This window comes from Brachyhypopomus gauderio, unplaced genomic scaffold, assembly GCF_052324685.1.
Source record: "Brachyhypopomus gauderio isolate BG-103 unplaced genomic scaffold, BGAUD_0.2 sc167, whole genome shotgun sequence".
NCBI lineage: Eukaryota > Metazoa > Chordata > Actinopteri > Gymnotiformes > Hypopomidae > Brachyhypopomus > Brachyhypopomus gauderio.
Window position 1 is genome coordinate 220593 of NW_027506988.1, and position 17181 is coordinate 237773.

At 44.4% G+C, this 17181-nt stretch overlaps 3 protein-coding genes across 3 annotated transcripts; 1 reads left to right on the plus strand and 2 right to left on the minus strand.

Annotated features, from left to right (window-relative positions):
• Positions 1-1480: 1480 nt before the first annotated feature.
• rfesd (Rieske (Fe-S) domain containing) lies at positions 1481-5514 on the minus strand. Its single transcript, XM_076994894.1, has 5 exons — positions 5200-5514; positions 3653-3859; positions 2979-3155; positions 2469-2503; positions 1481-2266 (listed from the first exon to the last, which is right to left on the minus strand). The coding sequence occupies exons 1-5, from the start codon at positions 5276-5278 to the stop codon at positions 1970-1972; spliced, it is 795 nt and encodes a 264-aa protein (XP_076851009.1). The 5' UTR covers positions 5279-5514; the 3' UTR covers positions 1481-1969.
• Positions 4741-7543, plus strand: nudt2 (nudix (nucleoside diphosphate linked moiety X)-type motif 2). Its single transcript, XM_076994896.1, has 3 exons — positions 4741-4897; positions 5470-5587; positions 5884-7543. Exons 2-3 carry the CDS (start codon positions 5470-5472, stop codon positions 6204-6206), a joined length of 441 nt encoding a protein of 146 aa, XP_076851011.1. The 5' UTR covers positions 4741-4897; the 3' UTR covers positions 6207-7543.
• Positions 7544-7734: 191 nt separating this feature from the next.
• Positions 7735-17123, minus strand: ube2r2 (ubiquitin-conjugating enzyme E2R 2). Its single transcript, XM_076994895.1, has 8 exons — positions 16876-17123; positions 15731-16727; positions 15515-15608; positions 15021-15253; positions 11019-11105; positions 10781-10878; positions 10419-10553; positions 7735-9736 (listed from the first exon to the last, which is right to left on the minus strand). The coding sequence occupies exons 4-8, from the start codon at positions 15195-15197 to the stop codon at positions 9481-9483; spliced, it is 753 nt and encodes a 250-aa protein (XP_076851010.1). The 5' UTR covers positions 15198-15253; positions 15515-15608; positions 15731-16727; positions 16876-17123; the 3' UTR covers positions 7735-9480.
• Positions 17124-17181: the final 58 nt, after the last annotated feature.

Genomic DNA, 17181 nt, shown 5'->3' on the forward strand with positions numbered 1-17181 from the left:
TGTGAGAAAATACTATTACATTGCACTTGTAACGTGTTCATCTATTTGTATTGAGTTCGGTTGGTTTTTTGTCCACCGGGGTTTTGTGTGTGTGTGTGCGTGTGTGTGTGTGTGTGTGTGTGTGTGTGTGTGTGTTCAGATATGGAATCCTTGCAATAACCAGCGTTGTTTCTGTGGCATGATGGTTAACTGCTGAGAGCTTCAGGGAGACGAAGGGTAGACATATTTCTGCCCATTTGTACGCCCTGCACAGACACTCCTTGTGCCTGGGACAGTACACCGTACCACTGAAAACAGTACAAGGCCATTAGTGTGTGCACACTGTACATATAATTACTCACCAATACGTGGAAAAGTAAGACCGTATTATGCAATATTAAACTTACATTTGGTCTGTAAACTAATACACAGAGGACATGATTTTAACCTTCCTGGAATAGACCCTCTCATTACAATTGGGATTAAACATTAGAAGACATCAGTATTATGTGTACATTTTAATAGTTCTTCATTTCTTCAAGTGTTAGCGGGTAAAAATAAAGAATGCAACATGTGAACAATGTGTTTGGTTGACTAGATCAATAAATTCATAATCAATAGAGTTTATCTAAGCTTTCTACATGCTCTGTACATTGCTGCATAGGCAGATTTGATGTTAAAGTGCTGAATGCTGTGATATATATTTTGTGGTCAGATATATTGATCATATGAATGATTATTTATAATGTTTATCTACCCTTTAAATGCCTAAATGCCCACACTTTTCCTCCCATGCAAAATATTTTTTAGGCCATTGATGCCATGGATGATAGTTTTTTTTTTTGCAACCCATTAAAACATTCATAGCCAGCGATAAGGTTACCAACACTGGGCAATTAACTGAACTTCCTCATGCAAGCCATGATCAGTAGTCACCTTTCATGGTTTGTTTTTAGTTGAAAAATTGCACAGGGTTAGACATGCATGATGCAATCGATGAAGACTTGTCCGGTTATGCTGGGGACAGTGTGTCTGGTCCCACGAAGGTGTGTCTGAGATCTGGCAGCATGCTTTAAGACGGGTCACGGTCTTGATGTCACAGTGCGCAGTCAAAATAACGATGTGATGTACAGCTGTCTGCATTAATTAATCGGTGTACGAATGAATAATTCTTTTTAGAGGGATCATTGAGTAAAACATTTGTTTTTCATTTCACAACCAAGCCCAGTGCTGTGGTCCAAGTCTTCCTGTGCTTACGTTCTGATGAATGAGCAGCGTTTGACATGTACCACGTCCATGTTCGTCACTCATTCCTGCTTCATATCTGGTCTGAATTAGCCACAGCAAAACAGCTCGTGTCCTTGAAACGCTTGTTTTGCTCATCGACGGAAATATCTCTCCACATGAAAGCAAGGCAACGATTTCATAAGTAGTTTATTGCATAATTTTATAACATTTTAATAAGAACTATGATTAAATTAGTTTTTATTGTTGCAACATGAACATAAGAAGCTATTAATAAAACAGTGACACTAACATGAGAACAGTTACAATGATCTGAGGTTTGTGCTTTCAGCTACTGTAGTATAAGCTACTGGAAGTCCTGTTCTCACCACAGGCAGTGATCCCCTAAAAAGAACCTGCTGGACCTGGAACATCTCAATCAGCTTCAACATCCTCACTCTTAATCAACCTGGATCAGCTGTCGTTCAAGCCTTGAGGCTGCTTCTACTTTTCCTGCTGGAAAGACTGAAATCTGTCTCTGACTGATATCTAGTAGTATAAAAAGTGTATAAAAGTAAGTATCTGTAGAGAATAGTGGTTAAAAAAAGTACCCATGACGTGCACAAAATGAAAAACTGCTTCTTTTTGGATTTAGATAATGGCTCATGTGAACTTTTTCACTAACAAACCCACTATTGCAGAGCTCGGGTCTGTCTAGTTCTCCAAAGCATCATGTAGCTCTTTTCTCCTAGGCTGGGTCGGCCACTCAGCATTTGGATCCAGTAGCTGTGTCTTCATCCTGCGTTTTCTTCAGCTCTTCTCTGCCCTTTTCAGTCTGATAATAGTCTGACTCAATCCACCCGGGGATTCTGGACAGCGTGACAAAGACGTCCCCGTCCTGCTCAGTCACCTTGTGCACTCTCTGCTTTATACCTTTGGAACGCCAGCGAGCAGGCTGTGTCTTCTCTCTGGGATTCGTCGCCTTGTACAAGCCTTCACCCTCTTCCAGGCTGATCTTGTACTTGTGCTTGGGACACACAATGCACAGCTTGCTGTCAATTTCCTGTGGGGGGTAAAAGAAAATAGGAAATTTAAAAATACAGCACGGAAGTATAAATACAAAAGGCAACACAAAAACACTGCATGTCACTAAACCTTCTGATTTTATTAACTGAGATCCCTTTAATTTGATTATATTTGGTGTGACTCCGCTTAATTCAGTTTGGCAAAAATAATCTTTACATTGATTAGTTTTGGATGCTCACCTCAATATCGCCATTTAACAAAGATCCACCTGCATCTGTGTAAAGAAAGGTGTATGAGTAGTTAAACAGAGTAATGAGAGTAGTGACACTTTGCCCTTTTCTAGACTTCAACCATCTAGGATTCCTGAGCTAAGAACTGTTAATCTAGATATATCCAATGACATGCCTTTATGCAACTGATCAAATCCTGTCAGCATATCAAAACAAGTCATGTTTCTTTAAAGATAACCACCTCATTTGTGATTCAGACGTTCAGCCAACAACTGTTATAAAAAAGGCAGTTAATCAACTGAGCATCTGATTAGCCTGACTTATCGGTTATTGATATTTTAAATTCGCCTTTAATCCTGAAGAATTAACTTGCTGATATATCAGTGCAATACACAAATGTGAATAACTTCAGCTTTGTCTCCATCTACTGGTTAAAGAGCCTTAAAACAAAAACATAGAAACATAGCAAGTAGTTCATCACATAATCCAAACAAGGATAAAGGTAAATTGGGTGCTGACGGTAACAGTGGTGGTCCATGGCGTAGAAGGTCCCTTGATGATAAATGACCAGAATGTCCCTGTCACCGACTGTGATGGTGGTTCGTTTGGCCTGAACCAGGTCCTTCTCTTTCCCCACCAAGAAGGACTCAACCGACCCTCCAGTTTCCTCTGTGGTCATGGTGAACAGTGGGTCGACTAGTCAGAGAATTAGCATAAAGAATTAAAGACATTTTGCTGTTTTGAAAGCAATTTTTTCTGTCATTAATTCAGTCATTTTAAATCTATTGGAAATAAGGATAATGAAGTGGGTAATAAGGTCACCGAATGCTATATTATACCTGAATTTTACTTGAATAAAACGGTTGTATAATGCAAGGTGAGGCAGATATACAAAGCAAAGATAATCGAACAGTGCACAATCATGCAGGTCCAGCTCAGACTGAGCCTAAAGCCATGCAAACGCTACGGATCCTAAAACTCAATCATTGAAACAAGTAATCGGAAATAAATCTTTAAAATTAACTATCTCTCCGTTTATCCGAACCCACCCCTCTATTAACCAAATATCCGAGTAGAATCACTTGGTTTGACTTGAGATTATCAAAATACAGTAAGCGAAAAGTTGAAAAGCGTAATCTATACGCTATATACGAGTCACTATATTTCATCAAATGAAAATAATAGTTTTTTACCTTTAAGTAGGCAGTAATGTGTCCACAGCCTGTCGCAGAGGGAGATGAGTGAACCTGGGCCCTTGCATGGTGGTGCTGTAGTTATCTGTGCTGCACCTAACAGAGCCGTTACTCTTATCACCTCCTCAGATCCTCCATCTCCAGCCAGCCTGACCTTATCTGCCTCCAACACAAGGAGCCCCACTGGGGTAGAGCTTATATATGGGCCTGTGGTACATATACAACAATTAGGAAATTTAACTGCTATCTGTGCATTGCAGTTAGGAACCTCGCAAGTGTTACAGTGTTTTGGATCACACACACACACACACACACACACACACACACACACACACACACACACACACACACACACACACACACACACACACACACACAAACACACACACACACACTCTTTCTGTCTCTGTCTCTCTCTCTCACACACACACACTTTCTCTCTCTCTCTCTCTCACACACACACACTTTCTCTCTCTCTCTCTCTCTCTCTCTCTCTCTCTCTCTCTCTCACACACACACACACACACACACACACACACACACACACACACACACACACACACACACACACACACTTTCTCTCTCTCTCTCTCTCTCTCACACACACACACACACACACACACACACACACCCTTTCTCTCTCTCTCTCTCTCTCTCTCTCTCTCTCACACACACACACACACACACACACTTTCTCTCTCTCTCTCTCTCTCTCACACACACACACACACACACACTTTCTCTCTCTCTCTCTCTCTCTCTCTCTCACACACACACACACACACACACACACACACACACACTTTCTCTCTCTCTCTCTCTCTCTCACACACACACACACACGCACACACCCTTTCTCTCTCTCTCTCTCTCTCTCTCTCTCACACACACACACACACACACACACACACACACACTTTTCTCTCTCTCTCTCTCTCTCTCTCTCTCTCTCACACACACACACACACACACTTTCTCTCTCTCTCTCTCTCTCTCTCACACACACACACACACACACACACACACACACACACACACACACACACACTTTCTCTCTCTCTCTCTCTCTCTCTCTCTCTCTCTCTCTCTCTCTCTCTCACACACACACACACAGCCAATAGCGCCTCAGCAACTGCGCAGTGGACCAGAATGCGGAACTTCTGCCCCCGAGGAACGTGCAGCTCTTCTGTGTAGTAACAGGACGGGTTGTTTGGGTTTTATTCCTGCCCACCCCACCAGTCCGATGTAAGTCTCTTTAGACAGCTTTACTCAACACAATCTCGGCCATAAAGAGACAAGATGCCTGAACCAAAACGAAGTAGCTTAGCGAGCTAGCGAGGTCTCTTGATAAGGAGGCAGCTAGCTAGCTGGGTTAGCCACCTAGCATACTGGCTTATGAGAACCATGTCAGGAGAAATAAAAGCAGGATATTTACACTGGGTACAAAATGTGTTGTAGAGGCTGGTTAAAACATAAAAACACCCGTTTGTAGAAACCATACATTCAATATGAGTAGATTTAGCAGAGTGGCTAACCCCTTCACTTACACACTTTACTCATGAAGTGTTGATGAAATCTTCTCTGGACCAGCTCAGAAACTGGTTCCTTCGAGTTGTGTGCTGTCATTGGGCTTTTGAGTGGATCTTGTAGGTTTTAACCTTTTAAATTGTTTGTATTGCATGCAAATCGTAATATTGGTCAAAAAGTGACCCTTTGGTTTTAAAACAAATGTAAAGTCTTTGCACTGTGAACCATGTAACTGGTGGTTGCAGTCACTGCTGTGTTAGATGGCCGTGATGTTGGATTATTTCTTACAGATGTTGCGAGCTTGTGGATTCATAATATTCCGGCGCCTGGCAGAGAGCTCACCTGGCACCGTTGAGTATCTTCTCCTGCAAACCTCCTATGGAGAACACCACTGGACCCCGCCAAAAGGTGTAGCCCAAACCTCTGGTTTCAGCTGTGCTGCTTTACACCAGCAGTGTACTAACTCCTGTCATGGACCACAATCCAGCATGTTTGGTGATTTATTTATTTTTTTGCTGCTCTTAAAACATCTGACACATCTCAGCAGGTGACAGCCATGTTGTGTAGGTGCGTTTCAGCAGGAAAATCAATCAACAAACCGTGCTGGACTGTAGCCCATCAGGACCGGATGAACGTCCTTGCTTTATGTGAAGCTGTGTGTGCTTCTGGTTGGGTGGCCATCTTACAGCCTGTTTGTCGTTCAGGCCACGTTGATCCTGGAGAGGACGACCTGACCACGGCGTGGAGGGAGACACAGGAGGAAGCTGGTTTAGGGAAAGAACACCTGCGCGTGGTCGATGGCTTTCTGCACAGGCTGCGTTATGAAGTGCGCGGGAAGGATAAAGAGGTTCTCTACTGGCTCGCCGAGCTACGGGATCCCGGCATGAACGTCACCCTGTCTGATGAGCACCAGGACTACCGCTGGGCCAGGCTGGACGAGGCATGCAGGCTGGCGAAATACCGGGACCTACAGGACACTCTTAAAGATGTACAGCACTTCCTGGAGAAAGGAGAAAGCACAAACTGATTCCTGGGTCCATATTCTGTTCTTTAAACTATGAAAGAGGCATCCTTCTTGAGTAAAATATACTCTCATAGTTGATGTACTTTCCCCTTGTCTTATTTTAGTGTAGTGAACAGATCATCCAAGAGTACAGCTCCATTCTACCCCTAGCTCTGAATTAATTAGTGTGGTTTTATTGTTATCCTGAGTGCCCAGTATTCTTGAATATTCAGGGATTTTGGCCAGCTATCCTTAGAGCCTTCTGGTTATTTAAAAGTACTCCATAACATTGGAGCCTTTGTAGCGTGTCACAACCACACATGAAAGGTGCTTCCGCTGCAAGAATTCGGCCAGGGCATATAGGTAATGTGCATGGGCTGACTGATTTCAGTGTCAAACTAATATTCATGTTATAACAAAAGAATATTTCTTCAATGGGTTATACTTCAGATCATATTCTGGACACTGGCATTGTAGTCATTACAATATTGTAATGGGAACTCGTGGTAACGCGACGGAGGGCTTATACTGAACACAGGGATTACATTGTTGGATTCATCTAATCAGCACAGACAAATAACTGAAGGAGACGGACAGTGATGAATCTATACAAGGTTTCCTGAGTCTTTCCGCTACAGGCTAATACTGTTAATGTATTTTTTAGACACACAGAACATGCAAGATCATGCTTTGTGCCACATTTTAGCTTATATACTGTACATAACTGGAAATCACAAAAGACACTCTGAGAAGCTCAACTCATGTGTTGGTAAATATGTTAATAATCTAATTTCTGCTTATGTAATTGTCCTGAGAAGTTGTTCTTTTACGATGCAAAAACATAATGAAAACAAAACCAGTGGAAATAAATTAAAGTTCTAAATGGGTGGCCTAATGATTTAATTGCAAAGGAGCACATACCATTTCTCCCATACATACACAGAAGTTGTGATGCAGCAGTCTGGATATTGAAATGCACACCCAGAAAAATGACAATGTTTTCTGCAGTGTTTTTCTTGCTTAAGTGACATTTGTTTAATGTGATTCTGTCTGTTACAGCACTACAATAAAAAAGGAACTCCAACTTAAAGCAAACAATGACCAAATCATTTAGCATCCATCTCAATACCATAAAGCATGGTAAAGAATTAGAAATCCGTGTGTCCATATTGTGTGGTATAAGAGCTCCTTAAAACAGCTGTGAAAATTTCCAAAACACACCCATGACACATGAATAATATCATCCTCCTGTACAATCCACAGATGTTCAGTGTCACAGAAGGGCAATCAGAATCATTCAGATGACTTGCTGTGCCAAGCAGGTATAGCGCACGTCTCTTGGCAGGAAGGAATCGTCACCTCCATCAGCATCGAAACGTAATTCATTTACGTGTTGTCCATAACCGGTGGCTCCAATCAGTTCCCAGTGTTAAAACGTCCCACTGCAAATATGACAGTCCTGCTATGGGACGGTATTCCGAGAACACACTGAAGGTTGAAATGTTGTTCGTTAGCTCCGGCTAAATCACGCACTGCTGCTGTCCATCTTGGATTCTTTTTTTTTTTTTTTTGTCATTTTTTTTATTTGCACGTTTGTCGTTTTTATCTCTCCTTTAGGGTTACTCCAAACAGGACTCTCCATCAGCTTCCTTGGCCGAGTTGCTGGGATACAGTAAGGGTGTACCTGAGACCCTATGTGCATTAAAGTCCCAGCCCATTAGTTAGGGCACAATCCTGTGCCTGAACTCATAAACGATACATTTATATAAAACACATTAAAACAAACACACTTGCATGCTGCTGAAAGCTGCAGGCTTTGCTGAGGCCAGTGGAAAACGCCAAACTCAAGGCAGACGATAAGGGCTCATCAAACACTGATGGGCCAAGCGTCCTTGGCAGACTAAAACCCCAGACCCCCACACCTCAACAGCTTAGAAAATCAGGTTCATAGCCATACTGGAACAAAGTCAGCACTGATATAAAATTAAAAGTATGAGAAAACGAGAAATGTGACAAGGTGAAGCATGGTTATATTATCAACCACTGTCAGGGCCAAGAAAGGGATTTAGTCACAGCGACTAAACAGTCTCTTTCTTAGCAATGCTTTTACCATCATTTCTGGACCATTGACACACAGAAATGTAATGGCTTTATGATAAATCTGTAGCAGAGTGGTTTTGATGCACGTGTTAATGCTGTGATTGAGTTTATACTGCAGTATCATCAGAAAGCACCTTCACTGCAATGTACTCTAAAATCAACAATGTAATGGCTCAAATGTCTCGCTGAAAACTTTTGGGGGCGTAAAAACTTAAGGGAAGCTCGCAACAGCTCACGTGCAACGAGTTTTGTCCATCGCCAAAAGTTCCACATTCCTTCTGGATTCCCAAAGTCGGTCATTTGACCGACTCCTTCCATCACAAATACTTACCTGGCATCTTTAGTAAGAGCAGAGAGTCATGGTCACACATAGGTGGAGGGGGTGATGGAGACAAAGCCCTGGCTTGTTGAGATGTGAAGACAAAAGAGTTATGCACGTTAAAAAAAAAAAAGAAGAAAAAAAAAGACAATCATTCATTGCACAGAAATCGTCCCCTACTGCTGCAACCAAAGGACATGGGAGCGGCGTGGGTGGTTAAAAGTTGCGCAGACATAACTGGAGAGGAGTTGAAAGGAAAGGCAGTGGAGGTACGGGAAGAGAGGATGCCGGGGAACGCAGATGTCCTAATAGAAGACAAGAAAGAAAAAGAGGGAGAACAACTCTTCCCTGAAAAACACCACGTACTCTAGAAATGAACTCCACCGAAGCCAAGAGCACACTTTGAAATTGCGGTGTCGTTAACGGCAGGCCGTGAGGCGCCAGTATCCAAAAAAAGCCCTGAGGTTTCGAGGCAGCCGGGGGTGGGGGGGGTTGGGGGGGGGGGGCAGATCTGTGCTTTCTGCTAAGATGACTTTGGGTCTTATCTGAAGGCCCTAGTGAAGAATCAGTGGGAACTGCCGAAGGTAACAGATGCACAGCGTTCCAGCACCTCTGTAGCAGCCCTAAAAAATGTCGCTCCAATTGCTTTGATTTCTTACTTGGGCTGTCGAGAGTTGGGTTATGGTTTACATGGAGCACTTTATTACATGGGAGGTACAGAAAGGGGAGAACCCGAGGCAAGAGGCTTTAGACGATGAAAGATCAGCCGATCTAAGCAGAAGCTGATGAGCACACGTTAAGGCAGTCAGACGCATGACGGTGAGAGGAAGATGGTGGAGGACGGGAAGGTTTGGCATCACGCTCAAAAGTGCAGGGAGGTCAAGACTCCTCGTTGCCGGAGTCCTCCTCGTCACCGAAGCAGTCTCCGCTCACTTCTCCGGCCGGCCCGCCCCCTTCCGCCTCGTCGTCGTCGTCCTCTTCCTCCTCGATGTCGTCGTCGTACAGGTCGTCGTACAGCAGGTCCGAGCTGCTGTCGTGGGAAGGCACCTTGGTCTGGATGCAGTACTCGGCGAGCGTGGTGGGCACCTTGACGCCGTCGCGCTCCGCGTCCGCCTTCGTGGACAGCACCTGCTTCCTGCGCACAGGACAAAGAGCGGTCACCACCTCCGCCTGCCGGGCCGGGCCGGGTCGGGCCTCGTGGGCTGCTTAAGCTCAGCCAGAGGGCATCAGATTTGGCTGCCTGTACAGGTTTATGAAGTACAACCTAGAATAACCCAGACCTACAGTCTTCTGCTACTCTTTAATTACCTGATTTAAAACAACAACAACAAAGCAGGCAGGCACTGTCTGGATATTTTGTGTATGTTTATATACAGTCCCAGACACAAGTTCTGTCGCTTATCTTTCTGTGTTCATTAAATGATCAATATTTCTGCAGTAAAGCAAATTTATTTTCGTAAATTAAATCTCATTTGGGAGGGTTTCAGCTTTCATATGAGTCATTCCTAAAACCAATCGATGAATTTAAAGTCAGGTTATAAGCTTTTGTTTCCACAACATGGATAAGCGACAGAACTAATGTCAGGGACTGTATTTTTGCATGTATCAGTTTAGACCGATATACGGGACTCTGGCAGTCAAGTCAACAGACCAGAGTATGGAAACATCACCAGGAGTGGAAAATGACAAGTTAAAAAACTGTTGATATGAAACCGCAGGACCACAGTGGTGTGGACAGCCAGAAGGGCGGGAAGCTGGAGGTTTGAACGTGTGGTTAGTCCAACTGCGTCTGGCCGAACGGCGGGCCGCCCTCGTACCGGATGATCTCCGCATACTCCTTGTCTTTCCCCTTGCTGTCTCTCCATTTGCGGAACATGACCGACGCGTCGACGTTAGCCGGGGAGAAGGTGTTGGGCTCGTTCAGCAGTGAGATCACGCTTAGCAAGATGGTTCTACAAGAAATGGGAGGGGGGGTTTAGCAGAAAGCCAAAAATAAACAAAACTGCCGCTAATCACATTTCGTTCCCTTACAAACTTGTCCAGTAATGTTTGAAATACAATGCAGGTTGTTCAGTTCAGCGTTTTGGTTCCTGCGTTTGATATGGCCTTGCTTGATTTATATGCAATTTTCAATTTGTGCTTTGTCTTTACATGCAATGTGTGTGCTGGATAACCTCACCTGACATTCTGCGTGGGGTTCCACCTCTCTGATGGAAGCTCGCCGCTCTGGGGGTCGTCCACAGGGGGGTGCAGGATGGAAATGCATACGTCACCATTCTGGGGGTTCAGATATAAACAGCGTTATGGACCAACCCGTTTTCAGAATAATAATCAATGCACATGATTTCGTAATATAGAACTTCACATAATTTGTTTAAATAACAGATAAGAATATAAAATAATTTTGCTTTGTTCACCTCATAAATGTTTGGATGCCACATCTTGGTGAGGAAGCGGAAGGTTGGTGGGGAGTATGGGTAATCTATGGGAAACTTGATATGGGCCTAGACAAGGAAAAGATGTGTGACAGCAAACCAGGGAACATGATTTTACAATGGAGCATTTCAGAGGGAGGTCAGTACCAGGCAGAAGTGATCAGAAACATTCTGGCAGGCAGCAAAGACGTTCAATGATCACCATCGGACTCAACATTTGCATACAGGGGATTGTGTGGAACTCCGTACTCTGACACCAAGACTGTAGTGTAACGTCACTACGGTTTAAGATAACGCAGCTGAAACACAGCGTGTCGAGTTTGGAAGAATGGCTTCCTCTCTATGCATTCATGTAGTTTCACCGCAGTTGTACTGACCAGAGACCGTATATACGGTCTCTGATACTGACCGCTGACAGTATGGAAGACAATAGGAGACAGATGTTTATATATTTTCAGCCCTATTAGTTGCCATAATTTGACCACATTCATAATAATTCCTCTGTAACGTTTAGCGCTGGTGTCTAAGAACAGCCTCAGACTCACACGTCTCCTGTTATTGCTCTTGTGTTCAGTGTTACACACGTTTACTGCACCTTTGTGAAGCGGAAAGGTCAAATGAAAGTTCAGTGAAGTGAAATCGCAGAATCTCTGTTCCTAAAAATGTCCAGTAGGAGGCGCCGCCGTAGAGGCGCATAGTGAATAAATTATGTGTGTATATATTTTTTATTAATTATATTATTATATAAGAGATATGAGACTAAAATTGAGATACACCCAAACACTCACACCTTGTCTTTCTTTAATGTACATAGTTTATTCATTTTGGCATCATTGGTCAATTTTAATGTGTCTTTATATAATAACGGAATGTACTTGTATCCATTTTATTTTCATTTTTCAGAGATGTGTGTATTGGTCCTCCTGTAGTGTGTATGTGTGTGTGGGTCCTCCTGTAGTGTGTGTGTGTGTGTGTGTATGGGTCCTCCTGTAGTGTGTGTGTGTGTGTGTGTGTGTGTGTGTGCATGGGTACTCCTGTAGTGTGTGTGTGTGTGTGTGTGTGTGTATGGGTCCTCCTGTAGTGTGTGTGTGTGTGTGTGTGTGTGTGTGTGTGTGTGCATGGGTACTCCTGTAGTGTGTGTGTGTGTGTGTGTGTGTGTGTGTGTGTGCATGGGTACTCCTGTAGTGTGTGTGTGTGTGTGTGTGTGTGTGTGTGTGTGCATGGGTACTCCTGTAGTGTGTGTGTGTGTGTGTGTGTCCTCCTGTAGTGTGTGTGTGTGTGTGTATGGGTCCTCCTGTAGTGTGTGTGTGCATGGGTAATCCTGTAGTGTGTATGTGTGTGTGTGTGTGGTTCCTCCTGTAGTGTGTGTGGGTCCTTCTGCATTGTGTGTGTGTGTGTGTGTGTGTGTGTGTATGTGTGTGTATGGGTCCTCCTGTAGTGTGTGTGTGTGTCCTCCTGTAGTGTGTGTGTGTGTGTGTGTGTGCATGGGTACTCCTGTAGTGTGTGTGTCCTCCTGTAGTGTGTGTGTGTGTGTGTGTGTATGGGTCCTCCTGTAGTGTGTGTGTGTGTGTGTGTGTGTGTGTGCATGGGTCCTCCTGTAGTGTGTGTGTGTGTGCGCATGGGTACTCCTGTAGTGTGTGTGTGTGTGTCCTCCTGTAGTGTGTGTGTGTGTATGGGTACTCCTGTAGTGTGTGTGTGTGTGTGTGTGTGTGTGTGGTTCCTCCTGTAGTGTGTGTGGGTCCTTCTGCATTGTGTGTGTGTGTGTATGTGTGTGTATGGGTCCTCCTGTAGTGTGTGTGTGTGTGTGTGTGTCCTCCTGTAGTGTGTGTGTGTGTGTGTGTGTGTGTGTCCTCCTGTAGTGTGTGTGTGTGTGTGTGTGTGTCCTCCTGTAGTGTGTGTGTGTGTGTGTGTGTGTGGATCCTTCTGTAGTGTGTGTGTGTGCATGGGTACTCCTGTAGTGTGTGTGTGTGTGTCCTCCTGTAGTGTGTGTGTGTGTATGGGTCCTCCTGTAGTGTGTGTGTGTGTGTGTGTGTGTGTGTGTGCATGGGTCCTCCTGTAGTGTGTGTGTGTGCGCATGGGTACTCCTGTAGTGTGTGTGTGTGTCCTCCTGTAGTGTGTGTGTGTGTGTGTGTGTATGGGTCCTCCTGTAGTGTGTGTGTGTGTGTGTACTCCTGTAGTGTGTGTGTGTGTGTGTGTGTGTGTGTGTGTGTGTGTGTGTATGGGTCCTCCTGTAGTGTGTGTGTGTGTGTGGATCCTCCCCTGACTGGCGCTTTGTTACTTATCTGTGCCACACGGCGCATGTTTAACAGCTAAAGTTATTTATATTGACACTCTCTAAAAAGTGAACCATCTCCAACTTTTAATCAGATAATCAGGATTACTTTAAATGAGTAATCCTGATTATCTAGATCTCAGCACATGAACTTATATTAGGATAATACTATTCTATAAAGATGTCCCTCATGCAACAAACCTGAGCTGCACACACCGCGTTTGCCATGGGAGGAGCAGTCTGTTCCAACACAGATACTACTATCAGTGTTCAAACGTTCAGGCCTGCTCACGTCACCTGACCCTGCTCCCCCTCCCACACTCTATACACTCTATACACTACACACTCTTATACAACCAGGGTAGAGACCAAACACAGTGTGTCTATGAACACGCTACTTCAATGACATGGACTACACAGCACAGCGCATCATCACTTTAATGTACACCAACTCTGTAATACAAAACTGATCAAGTAAACTGGCAGCCTATGCCAAACAGAGATATGGTTGGGGCTCCAAGATCGTAATGTAAACACGCTAAGAAGCATGACATCACCATGCAATACAGTAATGACTTCAAGCTGACTGCAACGTTATGATTAAGGAGGCACAGGCGGTGCCTGGGGACGTTTGCTCATTCATAACATGCGCTGGCTGAGGGGGGCAACCTGGGAGAGACTCAAACCGCCCTTCTCACTTTGAGCTCTTCCACCGAGAGGCCATTTATATCTGTCATAGCTATAAATAGCCTGTATAAGGATCACATCACTTGGGATAGAGCAGAGAGAGAGAAGGGGGAAAGGAAGAGGAGTGTGTGGGTGGGAAAGAGGTGTGGGGCTAAACTGCAGGGACAGATTAAGAACATGACAGCAGAAAATATTCGTTCCAGGCAAAACGCTGACTACATGCAGAAGCCCAAGTGCAGCTTATGTGGGTATATTAGCATTGGTGAGGATCACTGGGTAACTGAACACACTATCCTGCGATTATCGAAAGACAAAAAGTGTACAATCACGACCGAAACTGTACAGTAATTTGTGTGCATGTATTTTATGTAAACAAAGTGTCTTAAAAGTAAGGCAACACCCATATAAAATGAACACACTCTGTGAGTGTTGTTCAATCTTGTGGTATTATTCAGCCAAATGTTCTGGTTGAAAATCATCAGTAATGGGAAGAAATGATAGCTGTAATGCTTGTTTCATTTTATACGAGTGTTTCTTTACTTTGAAGATACATGTACAAATGCCGATGTGCCCCCTTGTGCCAATAGGGTGTCTAGCAGTCCACTGTGCATCTGCTCCTCTCGTTAAGGCCCACTGCCCCCAGGGCACAGAGTTCATCCTGGCAGGGTAAAGCAGGTGTTGCTCTAAATGCTCGCTAATCCCAACACTGCGAGGACTTTAGGACACTGTGGTGAAGTCGGTGGTTGCAGGGTACAGGCTGTGAATTTAAAATATGCATATCCTTGGCTTCAACTCCGAAACGCATACCTGTAGAAATGCTGTTCTGTTGTAAATAAAGATATTTGCACAGTTTTCTTATTGGTTGTTAATTAAAAAGGTTTGGTATTTCTGTCAGTTTATGCATTTTCAACATCAATATGGGATTATTTTAAAAACTTGTACTGGTAGAAATGGCATTTTCACTCCTCCTCTACCCTCACCCTATTTCAATCATTTGATCACACAAACATTTTTGCGGGACTGACCTTGAAGTAACCTCCTTCATAGAGTGTATTTGGGGGTCCAAAGATAGCTACTTCCCAGTTGTATAAGTCTGACTCCTCCACCAGTGTTATACGGAAGCCCTCCACCGGCTCCTCTTGTAGAGACTTCAACTCCAACATCAGGGCCTTCTGAGAACTGGGCATCTGCTGATGGGCCATGACAGTCCAGCTTCTTCTCGTTCTCCACCGAGAACAAGGACGTTAAAGTTCGATATCTGAAATACATGGTTTTTCCTCCCGTTATGTCTACATTTGTCTTTTCTACATCCGTTATATGGCATGGTGTCAATGCCCTAAAATAACAACATTCCAGAATACTCAAGTAGAGAATGATACAGACAAGTTAGATAAATAAGAATTGGATAAATATGTAAACACAGGGGGAACTGTCACTTTCGATGAAACTCAAAATGACAGACTAAATGAAACTAAACGAAAAAGACACTCGTGTATTGTGTGTTTTCTGTGATATTTACCTTAGGTTCAACCTTCCCAGGAAATCAGACAGTCGTGTAGCAAACTTCTCTCCTGTTCTTCAGACCCTGGTGTGTTCTTCACAGCTCCGACAGTCTGGGGGGGTTTATTATTTTATCTGGGGGGTTTATTTTATTGGGGGGGGGGGGTTATTATTTTATCTGGGGGGGGTTATTTTAGGGGGGGGGTTATTATTTTATCTGGGGGGGGGGGGTTACTTTATCACGAAGCCAGTCTGTGTGGAGCTCCACGCTTCTCGGCCCAGTGGAAAACCCTCCGGAGCGCGACCGACGAAGCGAGCTGGCGACGGGCGAGGCGAGGGGAAGGGAGGCGTCCTTCTGCGACACTGCACACGAACTTCAGCCGCTCCACACGCGCGTCTATCGGGTGTCGGGGGCCCCCGTGTCCGGCTGTCACCGCCACGTCTCGGCGGGGCGTCCTCGGCTCTCCGCGCGGCCCGTGTTTACATTCGTTTAGCCCGCTAGCGCTGCTCCGCGGCCGCCTACTTCATCGCCAACCGTGCGCCCGCTTACGCTGAAGAGACGTCCGGGGAAACGACGTTTTCAACGAAGTCCATTGGGCGTGGATGCTCTTCGGTGGTGGGACGAGGTAGCGGACGCACTAACGGGGTGATACGGAGCGATAGTCGCGCTCTGCGGGCGAACGGCGCTCCCGCTTCGGCCGTTCCTAAACAATCGCCCTGTCGACGCTTCCGGTTGTCGTCGTGCGTGAGTGCGTCGCCACGCTTGTGCGTCATGACGTCGCAGCTGAACTGGATCGTTCCAAAAGTTAGTTAAGCTGTACTGTAGAATATACCAGTAAAGGGGGGGGGGAGCTCTGACAAAGTTAGATATGTAACATAATAATAATAGAATAAAACAATTATCATAATAATAACACTAATTTATAAAACACCTTCATCTCATATGCAGTTTAATCTGGGGTGTGTGTGAGAAAGATTATAAACAATCAATATAGCCTATTTACAGCTTGGGTTATGATGTAAATTGACTTATTTGTGTGTGTGTGTGTGTGTGTGTGAGTATGAATGAATGTCTGCATGCTCGGTGATGGATGGTACTCTGTCCTGGGTGTTAATCCTCTCTCCCCTCCCTGCGCAGAACACAGTCTCCCAGGGGCCTCACAGTACAGCAGAATTGGCTGTGTGTTGAGTGGACGTAAACGTGTCGTGTAGAGCGTTGATTGTAAAGCTTCCTTGGATATAAAAAATAGCACTATATAAATGCCACCTCATTCCCCTTCACATCTTAAACTCCATGGTCTGAAGTAAAATCATGCTAAGGATAATCACATCTCTGATCATTTCTTCAACAATTGCTTTGCTCAGTCAAGATGTTCTTACTTTAGAGTACATCAGCAGTGTCATTGTGCCCTTGTCTGCGCTACTAAGCATGCAAATGATTTCACTGTAATACAGATGCCTGGGTCTGCTGCAGATTCCACTGACAGTCTGTGGACAAGAAAGTAAAATACAATACAAATTTAAGAAAACGGACTAACATTCTATGCAGAAAGCAAAAAATTATGTGCCCGTTGTAGCCGGAGGTCGATGTAGAAACTGGATGCATTATGCAACGTTCCGTTTAGTTTCGTTTGGTCTGGAGTTTTTCATTTCACACACTGTGACACTTAACGCTCGTGTCGTACC

Coding starts and splice junctions, on each gene's coding strand:
- rfesd (XM_076994894.1), bottom strand. CDS start 5,278: ATGACAGCACACAACTCGAAGGAACCAGTTTCTGAGCTGGTCCAGAGA. Junction 3,156..3,652: donor ACATTACTGCCTACTTAAAG/GTAAAAAACTAT, acceptor TTCTCTGACTAG/TCGACCCACTGTTCACCATG. Junction 2,504..2,978: donor CATGGACCACCACTGTTACC/GTCAGCACCCAA, acceptor TTCTTTACACAG/ATGCAGGTGGATCTTTGTTA.
- nudt2 (XM_076994896.1), top strand. CDS start 5,470: ATGTTGCGAGCTTGTGGATTCATAATATTCCGGCGCCTGGCAGAGAGC. Junction 5,588..5,883: donor CCACTGGACCCCGCCAAAAG/GTGTAGCCCAAA, acceptor TTTGTCGTTCAG/GCCACGTTGATCCTGGAGAG.
- ube2r2 (XM_076994895.1), bottom strand. CDS start 15,197: ATGGCCCATCAGCAGATGCCCAGTTCTCAGAAGGCCCTGATGTTGGAG. Junction 11,106..15,020: donor ATGAAGGAGGTTACTTCAAG/GTCAGTCCCGCA, acceptor TTCCTTGTCTAG/GCCCATATCAAGTTTCCCAT. Junction 10,879..11,018: donor GGCATCCAAACATTTATGAG/GTGAACAAAGCA, acceptor CTGAACCCCCAG/AATGGTGACGTATGCATTTC.